Source organism: Sorex fumeus, unplaced genomic scaffold, assembly GCF_029834395.1.
Source record: "Sorex fumeus unplaced genomic scaffold, SorFum_2.1 ptg000041l, whole genome shotgun sequence".
In the NCBI taxonomy this organism is placed as follows: domain Eukaryota; kingdom Metazoa; phylum Chordata; class Mammalia; order Eulipotyphla; family Soricidae; genus Sorex; species Sorex fumeus.
In genome coordinates, this window is record NW_026606098.1 from 5623750 (window position 1) to 5633395 (window position 9646).

The 9646-nt window shown below is 62.8% G+C and overlaps 1 protein-coding gene across 1 annotated transcript; it reads right to left on the reverse strand.

Annotated features, from left to right (window-relative positions):
* Positions 1–177: 177 nt before the first annotated feature.
* Positions 178–3005, reverse strand: CFAP410 (cilia and flagella associated protein 410). Its single transcript, XM_056119237.1, has 7 exons — positions 2861–3005; positions 2768–2786; positions 2346–2392; positions 1413–1642; positions 1134–1257; positions 842–929; positions 178–630 (listed from the first exon to the last, which is right to left on the reverse strand). Exons 1-7 carry the CDS (start codon positions 2935–2937, stop codon positions 499–501), a joined length of 717 nt encoding a protein of 238 aa, XP_055975212.1. The 5' UTR covers positions 2938–3005; the 3' UTR covers positions 178–498.
* Between the last annotated feature and the right edge of the window lie 6641 nt (positions 3006–9646).

Sequence of the window (9646 nt, forward strand, 5' to 3'; positions counted from 1 at the left end):
TGTGTTGATGTGGGGGCCCTGTGGGAGCAGGAGCTGGGAGGGGTGGGGGTCGGCACAGGCTTGTGTCCAGCGCACAGAGACGGGGGCCGTGTTGGAGAGGCGGCATGGTCAGTGCGCTTGGGGCTTGGCTTTGCAAACAGCCTTTATTGAGAGCCCAGTATGGTCACTGCGGGCTGTGGGGGCAATGGGGCATCTTTCCCGCCACAGGCCGCCCAAGTGGCTCCTCCTGGAATTCCGGGCCCACGTCAGCTTCCAGACAGCCCCCAGCAGGGCTTGCTCACAGCAAAGGGCCCCTCTTGTCCCCTGCTCGGTCCCTGTGTGTGACCACTGGGTGGCCGGCCCGAGCGGGGACTCACCTTAGGTGCTGTTCACGGCACAGGAGGCTGGGATGGGAACACAGTGTTCAGGCTGTCCGGCTCCCCAAGAGCCAGCATCAGGATGCACGGCAGGGTGGGGGCCATCCTGTGGTGGTCCCCTACAGGTAGTCCACTTCCTGGGTCACTCCATGTCCTCCTGCACTTCGGGTGTGTGCAGGGCCTGCAGCCGGCTGACCACACCCTGGTGCACGGTCTCCAGCGCCTCGGCATCCAGCTCATGCAGCAGCAGCAGCACCGCGCTCAGGACATGGCCCTGAAGACGAGATCAGCCAGGCTACCTGTGGGTGCCTGGCCCCGGCTGCCTGGGCAGCCCCTACTCCCACGTCCAGAGCCCCAGCCTGTCGCCCACAGCTGGGGCGGCTCAGAAGCCAGGGTGAGAGGCAGTACCTCTGTGAGAACAGGATTGGTTCCCACCCTTCCTGGTGCCCCTGCCCCAGGCTGGCCCAGCGGGCACATGCGTTCACCTTGGTCTTGCAGCCGTTCATGGCTTCTGTGTGCGAGGAGGGGAAGCAACTCCGGGTGGGAGGCTTCTGACCCAGCTGGACCTCGGTGCTGCAGGGAGTCGGGTGTAAGGGTGGGACCCCAGCACTCTGCACCAATGCAGGGCTCTGCCGCCCCTCCCCCCACACTCTAGGCAGGATTCTGCCCTCAGTAACAAGGGTCCCTGTAGCAGGCCTCGCTGTCCTCCCTCCACCCCGCCAGGGGCCGCTGCAGAGAAGGGCAGGTAGGTAGCTCCCTCCTGTGACCCTCACGCACCCCGCTTCCTCTTCGCTGTAGCTCAGGGAGTGCCCCTGGGTCTCAGGTGCAGGGTCCCTCACACTCAGAGCTGTAAGTTCCTCTCCCTCTATCAGTGCTTGGGACAGCTCCTCCTCTGTCACAGCTGTGGGGAGAGAGGGCACACATGAGGGCGCAGGTGGGATGCATGAGGGCACAGGTGGGAAACAGGAATGCATGAGTGTGAGTTGGGCCCAGTGGGTACAGGGCAGAACCGCCACCTGCCAGAGGGGCCCTAGCAGGGGCTGGTGCCACACCCACCCTGGTTGTCCAGGCGCTGGAGGCGGGGCAGCGCGCGCAGCACGGTCAGGCGGTAGCGGCGGGGGTCCGGGCCGCAGCATGGGTTCTCGGCCAGCCAGAGCACGCGCAGGCGCGGCAGGCCCTGCAGGTGGGCCAGCTCCGCCAGGCTGCTGATGCAGTTCCGGCGCACGTACAGCTCGCTCAGCTGCCGGCAGCTGCTCACGGGCTCCAGTGTGGACACATTGTTGACGCTGTGGGGATAGGCCCGGGGTGAGTGCAGGCATCCTCTCCCCGACATCAGGGGACAGAATGAGCTGAGCTGAGCCCCAGCGCCCCACCGGGCAAGGGACTGGGGTGGGGGAACCTGTCAGCAGCGCTAACGGCCTCTCGCTCCCCACACCAGGGGCCCTGCAGGCTGCCCGCAACCCCCACCCATCCAGAACATCCTTCTCGGGTGGAGAGGGGGCTGCCTGTGTGGGTCAGGGGCACCACATGTGCCTCCACGGGACCAAGGGCCCAAGCGCCAGATCCCAAGGAAGAGGTTTTCCCCAGAACTGGGGCGTCTGTAAAGCAGAGGCCAGAACCGGCAGCAGCCTGGAACTCCCCAGCTTGGGTTCATGGTGTCAGCAGGGGAGAGGGCCGTGGGAGGAGCGAGCCAGCCAGGGAGCCGCAGACGGGATGCCTGCGCTCCGTGACTCCCCCTGCACGGTGGCCCCAAGGCCCTTGGGCGGTCTGTCAGGCGGGACCCACTCGGCCAGCTGCCGTGGCCTCCCCATCCTCCAAATAGCCCTTGAGGGTCAAGCACAACCCCAGGCAGTCCCGCACTTGGTGAGAGAGGGGGGCAAGTCCCAGGCTCCCCACTGCCACGAGGGTGTGCCTGGAGGGTGGCAGAGCCGGGGGACAGGGTGGGTGGTCTCAGAGGGGTCCCTGACCCCCTTCTCTGGGGCCCAGTACCTGAGTGTGATCACTTCTAGACTGGGCATCTCCCGGCAGATGGAGATCTAGGGGGTAGAGATGCAAGTGTGAAGGGTGCAGGGGGCCTCCCCGCTTCCATCGCCTGGAATGGGGGTGGGGGGCTCCCTGCTGCGGGGGGGGGGGCGCTAGGGGCCCGGAGGAAGGCAGTGCTGCCCTCCACTCGCAAACAGCCCGTGCCGGGGGCCCGGGGGCCCGCGGCCTGCCTCCCCTGGGCCGCCCGGAGGCGCCTCCCACCCTGCCTGGCCAGAGAACAGCCTCGCGGGCCCGGGGCCCGCGCTGTGCCGGGACACTCGGGGTCTGCCCCCTGCCCACTCCGACAGCAGCGGGGAGGGGCCAGCGCAGGGGCCCTCGGGAAGCGGCCGCTGCTCCTGGGTCCCGGGAGGCGCTCCGCGGACACTCACGTCGGTCAGGCGGCTGCCCCTGGGGGGAGAGGGCAGTCGATGAGCGCGGGCGCGGGAAGGCGCCCACCCGACCCCCGCGGGCCGCCGGCTCACCAGCAGTTGAGCTTGCGCACGCTGTGCAGCTCCGACGCCTTGGCCCGGGTCAGGACCATCTTCCGAGTCAGCTTCATGGCGCCGGGCCGCGCCGAGCCTCAGCCGGGCCGGGCCGGGCCGGGCCGCGAGCCCGGAAGATCTCCGATCCTCCGCGCCGCGTCTCCAGGGGCGGGGCCTGCGTCGTCAGGGGCGGGGCCCGCAGCCAATAGGCCGCCTGGGATGGGCGGTGCCACGCGGGCGCAGTGGCGCCGCCTGGGCCTCCGGTCCGCGCGCGCATTGGCTCCGTCGTGCCACGCCCCCGGGCTTCCGGTCCGCGCATCGGCTCCGCCCACGATGCCGCGCCCCCCGGAGTTCCGGTCCGCGCATTGGCTCCGCCCGCCGCGTCACACCCCCGGGTTTCCTGTCCGCGCATTGGTTCTGCCGTGCCACGCCCCCGGGACTCCGGTCCGCGCATTGGCTCCTCCGTGTCACACTCCGACTTCCGGTCCGCGCCTTGGCTCCGCCCGGCCCCGGGCTGCGCGCGTCCTGCGCCTGCGCAGCTTGCAAGCCGCGCGCTGAGTTGCTTCCTTCGCTTCTGCCGCTACCCGCACCGCCGGGATTCCTTGGGTGTCACGCCTTGTCCTTGCACCCCGAACCCCAGTCCTGTTCGGCCGGAGTTCCGAACGCCGGCCCGGCTTCAGCCCGAGGGGAGGGCGAGCAGAGAGGCCCGAGCGCCCGGGGGCGGGGCCGTCAGTCCGGCCGTGGGGATACCTCGGAACTCAGGGTCCCCCCAAGGGCTCCCGAGCGCAGGCTCAGCCCCGACTCGGGGGACGCCCGAAGGACCAGCTTTGGGGTCTCGGGTCCTGCGTCCCTGGGCCTTTGGAGGCGCGGAGGCCGCAGGAGTGCGGCTTGCGGCTGTTGGGGACAGGGGAGGCCGGTGGGAAGGGGACTCTGGGTCCGACCCTGCCCACGCGCCTGCCCGGCCCCCGCCCCCTCCACTTCCCCTGGACCCTAGGCGGTGGGCAGGGGGAATGCGGGGAGTGTGCAGGCCTGATGGGTGGGCAGTCTTGCGCCCAGTCCCGGGGTCTGCGGGGAACTCCACAGCGAGGCTATTCCCGGGACCCTGTGCCCAGCTCTGCTCCTCGGGGTCGCTGGGGCCCCGAGTGCGTGCGGGGTGAGTGCGGGGGCGGGAATGTCTCCTTGGCGGCTTGGGACACGGAGTGAGCCCTGGACACGACAGAGCGGCGTGTGTGGTCAGAGAGTGGCCGGCGGGTCGGTGCCGCCCGGCCTCTGGCGCTTGCGGGGCCGTGGCGAGCCCACCTCCCTTTCCGTACCCCTGCGGTTGTGGAAAACCCGTTTCCTGGGGGCTGTTTGGTTGAGGCACGTTTGGGGCTTTTGCTTTCCCAATGAGCCCCGGGGCCTGTTTCCCAATTCCCCGGTGGTGGCAGAAGCCGGGTGTGGCCTTCCTCAGACACCGGGCTCTGTACACACCACTGAGAGGCACCCTGTGACCCACACACCTGACCTTGTACCCCACTCCTCTTCCCACATACTCTTCTTTCTGGGGGACCCCAGGACTGTGTCAGGACCCCCCTGCTGAGTACTGCCCCAATTTCTGCGCAGACTCTGTGTATTTGTAGGCACGAGCACCTACACTGCATGTCTGTGTGTGTATTTGTCGTGTCTGTGTATATCTGTGTCTGTGGACTCGTGTGTCTGTTGCTGTATCTGTGTGTGTGTACATTGCCATATCTGAGTATGTGCGTGTTGGTGTCTATCTGTGTCAGTGTCAGTGTGTCAGTATATCTGTGTCCGTGTGTATCTGTGCCTCTGTGTGTGTGTGTCTGTCTGTGGTCTGGGCACGATGTGCTGCTGGCCTGTGGCAGGGAGCTGGAGCTACTCTCTCCCCCACACCTACCTGGGGCCCCAGCCCTCCTGCTCAATCTCTGCATTATTCATGGTGGCCCTGGCCATGCCCTCCCTGCCTCGTGGTTTTGTGCCCACAGCCCCGTCTAGAAAAGTGTTGTGGTCAGGTTCGTGCCCAGTCTGAGGGCTGTGTTCCGGGCAGAGGCCGATTATTGTCCCCAGAAGGCAGAGGGGGTTGGGAGTGGGGCAGAACAGCTTCGTACATGAGATGGACGTGCTGTTCTCTCTCCTAGAAGGAAGGAGCTGGCCAGATATACCAGTTTTCTCAACTGGTCTCCAAGCGCCTGCCAGATCCCACCCAGCACTGGCCCTGCCCCCCCCCCCACTCTCCACGGGCTTCTTGCTAGAGTCCCCCCACCTCTGACCCTTTCAGCTGAGCTGCTACCACAGGGCATGAGTGTATGTGAGTGTATGTGAATATGTGTATGTGTGAGTCTGTGCATGTGTGTCTATGTGCATATATGGGGAGGAGTGTATGTGTAGGTATGTGGGAGTGTATGGGAGTATGTATCTGGGAGTGTGTCTGTGAGAGTGTGTAGGAGTATGTGTGTGGGAGTTTATCTGGGGATTTCTGGGAGTGTGTGTCTGTGGAGTGTATCTGTGGGAGTGTGACGAGTATGTTGGGAGTATATGTCTGGGAGTGTATGTGGAGTGTGTCTGTGGGAATGTCTGGAATGTGCAGGAGTGTGTGGGAGTACGTGTGGGAATACGTGGAGTGTATCTGTGGGACATGTAGAGTATGTCTGTGAGGTGTGTGTGTCTGGAATGTGTAGAAGTGTATCAGAAGGTATGTAGGGGTATGTATCTATTGGCGTGTGTGTCAATACATGTGGGAGTGTGCCTGTGGAAGTGTGTCTGGTAGTGTGTGGGAGTGTGAGTGTGTGGGTCTGTGAAGTGAGTCTGAGGTGTGTGTGGGAATGTGTCTGGGGAGTGTATGTGGAAATGTGTCTAGAGTTTGTGCCTGAGAACTGTCTGTAGGAATGTGTGTGGGGGGGTGTCTGTGGGTGTGTGTATCTGTGGGTGCATGTGGGAGTGTGTTTGGGTCTGTGGGTCTGTGGAGTGAGTTGTAGGCATGTGAGGGAGTGTGTCTGGGGGGAATCTATTGCTGTGTCTGTGAGTGCATGTGGGAATGTGTCTGGGCGTGTGCATTTATGGCAATGTGGAATGTGTGGAGTAAGTGTAGGAGTGTGTGGGAGTGTGTCTCTGGGAGTGTGGATCTGTTGGTGTGTGTCTAGAATGTGAGTCTGTGAACTGAGTCTGTAGGAGTGTTGGAGTTTGTCTGGGCACGTGGGTCTGGGAATGTAACTGGAATGTGAACCTCTGGAGTGTCTGTAGAAGTGTGTGGGAGTGTGTGTCTGGGAGTGTGTGTCTATAGGAATGTGTTCTGTGGGAGTATGTTCTGTGGGAGTGTGTCTGGGAGTGTGTATCTGTGGGAGTGTGTGTCTATCTAAGGGTGTTCTGTGGGAGTGTGTCTGGGAGTGTGTATGTCTGTGGGAGTGTGTGTCTGTGGAAGTATGTCTGGGAGTGTGTGTCTGTGGGAGTGTGTCTATGGGAGTATGGGAGTGTGTATCTGTGGGAGTGTGTATTTGGGAATGTGTCTGGGAGTATATATCTGTGGGAGTGTGTCTGAAAGTGTGTGTCTGTGGGAGTGTGTCTGGGAGTATGTATCTGTGAGCATGTGTGTCCGTGGGAGTGTGTATCTGTGGGAGAGTGCTCTGCGGGAGTGTGTCTGGGAGTATATATCTATGGGAGTGTGTCTGGGAGTGTATCTATGGGAGTGTGTATCTGTGGGTGTGTGTCTGGGAATGTGTCTGTGGGAGTGTGTCTGGGAGTGCATGTGAGAGTGTGTCTTTGAAAGTGTGTGCACATCTGCTTCTTTTGCTGTTCCTGAAGTGTCGTTACCCCTGGGGCTTGTGGCAGTGCTTGGGCACCTGCTAGTCTTCAGCCCTGCTCAGTGGCAGTGGGGGTCCGTGGGGGTGGTCCTGAAGGACCGAGCTCTGGAGTGCTGCAGTATGTGCCCCCGTCTGCTCTCACGGATCTCCAGGCATTGTTGCTTCCTTTGGGGGGACAGAGGTGGGGTAGGAGGTGTGGGGGGCTCAGGCAGGAATTAGTCAGCCAGGCCTAGAGCCAGCTGGAGACTCCACAGTGCTCTCCCTACCCCACCCTTCCAGCTGAGGGGCTCAGGGTCACTGCCCGTTGCTGGTGAGAAGCCAGCAGGGCCTCTGTGGAGTGAGGGCCCTGGCCCTGAAGGCCAGGCAGGGGGCAGAGTCCAGTTCTGAGTATGTCTATGAGGCCCACCTGCCCTGTGGTGCTGTGTGCTTAGTCCTTCCCATACTGCTCTGTGGGTGCTGTGTACTTAGTTCTTCTTTGCCCTGGCCCCCCAAACACCTCACTGGGCAGTTTGGGAAGCTGGTCTGAGCTGCATGGGGAGTGGTTTCCCCACCCCCCAGGCCCCTTAAGACCCCCCCCGTGCCCCCCCTTCCCCCCCCGCCCCCCCCCCCCCCCCCCCCCCCCCCGCGACAGGGGAGTGGTCTGGTGCCCCTGGCTCTGAGTAGAGAGGCCAGGCCCTGGGAGGGGAAGTGGCCCCCTGCAGTGAGGGCCTGGGGGTGGGGGCTCTGAGCGCCTCTGTGCCGCCCCAGTGACGCAGGGCTGCAGGCTCACTGGCTCTGCGCTGCCGGCAGGAGGGCGGGGCACTGCCTTGCCGTGTGAGTTGCTGCCGGCCTCCGGGCTGCCTGCCAGGACAGACCACAGCAGTGCAGAGCCAGGTAGTGGCGGATGGATGGCAGGGGTGCTGGGCAGAGAATGGGTGCGGGGAACGGGGGCATCAAGGGGGCAGAGGAGGGGGGATGGTGTCTCCGGGTCAGCATGCAGATTGTTTCTGGCTCCTTCTGCTGGACCCAAGGCCATGGAAGCTGAGCGCAGCTGATGGGCTGGAGGTCAGAGTGCAGCTCTGGGTGGGCTGTGTTGGGGAGAAGCAGGGCTGGGGGCCATAGTCAGTGGTGCAGAGCTGAGTCTGGCAGATTGACTGTCCTTGCTCTGCACCCCAAGAACACGCATCCTCCTGCTGCTGGGGCATCCTCTGCCGGGCTAGGGTAGCATCTTCCACTCTCCAGAGGGCCCCAGCCTGGACTTCTGGGGTCCCTGACAAGCCGGGAGCCACAGGGTCCCTAGGTGCATTGCTCCTGGCCAGACCCCCAAGTCCTGGGGTACTTCTGGAGCATTTGGGGCTGGATCTGTGTAGCTGGGGGAGGGGAGTGGGGGGCAGGGCGCAGCCAGGGCCCAGGAGCCCCAGAGAGGGTGACGGGGGCTGCCTCTCCCATGCAGCGACAGAGCTCAGCGGCCCCGAGCCCCCACATCTGAGCAGCCCCCTCACAGCTGCAGGTTTGTCTGCACATGTGTGTCTGTCTCTGCTTCTTTTCCCTGTGTGGATGCGTCCTCTGTGCTCCTGTGATGCCGTGTGTGTGTGTGTTGTCTATGACTGTGTGAACTGTGATTCCCTGTGTGTGTGTGTGTTCATTGTGATTCCCTGTGTGTGTATGTGTCGGCTGTGACTGTGTGAACTGTGATGCCCTGTGTGTGTGGGGGGATGCTATGACTGTGTGAACTGTGATGCCCTGTGCGTGTGTTGGGGGGAGCTGTGACTGTGTGAACTGTGATGCTCTGTGTGTGTGTGTGGGGGGCTGTGACTGTGCGAACTGTGATTCCCTGTGTGCGTGTTGGGGGGGGATCTGTGACTGTGTGAACTGTGATGCCCTGTGTATGTGGTGGGGGGGCTGTGACTGTGTGAACTGTGATGCCCTCTGTGTGGGGGGGGCTGTGACTGTGTGAACTGTGATGCCCTGTGTGTGGGTGGGGGGCTGTGATTGTGATTGTGTAAATTGTGATGCCTTGTGTGTGGGGGGGATGTGACTGTGTGAACTGTGATGCCCTGTGTGTGGGGGGCTGTGATTGTGATTGTGTGAACTGTGATACCCTGTGTGTGGGGGGGGGCCTGTGGCTGTGTGAACTGTGATGCCCTGTGTGTGGGTGGGGGGGCTGTGATTGTGATTGTGTAAATTGTGATGCCTTGTGTGTGTGGGGGATGTGACTGTGTGAACTGTGATGCCCTGTGTGTGGGGGGCTGTGATTGTGATTGTGTGAACTGTGATACCCTGTGTGTGTGGTGGGGGGGCCTGTGGCTGTGTTAACTGTGATGCCCTGTGTGTGTGGGGGGGGGTGTGACTGTGTGAACTGTGATACCCTGTGTGTGTGTGTGGGGATGTGACTGTGTGAACTGCAATGCCCTGTGTGTGTGTGTGTGTCGGCTGTGACTATGTGTGTGAATGTGTCAGTATCCAGGCCTATGGCTGTCCAGTGTGCACACATGTAGCTTCTGTCAGCCTGTCTATCCCACCATGGTTCTGTCTGTCTCTATCTGCTGCCCCTCCACCCCAGGCCTCTGTGCAGTTGCTTGTGGGGTGTTTGCAGCAGGTGAGGAAACGCAGGATGTGCAAGAGGCCCTACTAGTGGGGGTAGGGAGAAGCCCCAGGGGGGAGGGGCTGGGAGGGTGCAGGGCAGCCAGGACCTGCCACATACCTGTCACTCTGGGTCACATGGGTCACTCCAGAGCACAGAGCCACACTAGATGACGCCATGGGAGGCACCACGGCCACTAGGGCTCAGGAAAGCCTGGGGACTCGGCATTGCTTCCTGCTGGTGACAAGGTGGTGGGCGCTCACAGGGCTGGGGCATGGAGACTGGGGAGGGGTCCCCCATTGAGCAGCTTGTCAGAGAGGACAGTCCAGACCTGCTCTGTAGTTGGGCCTGAGGCTTTTCCTTCTGGAAAGTGCAGTGAATGGACATCAGGGACAGACTCCATGGTGCTCCCGTGGAGGTCGGACC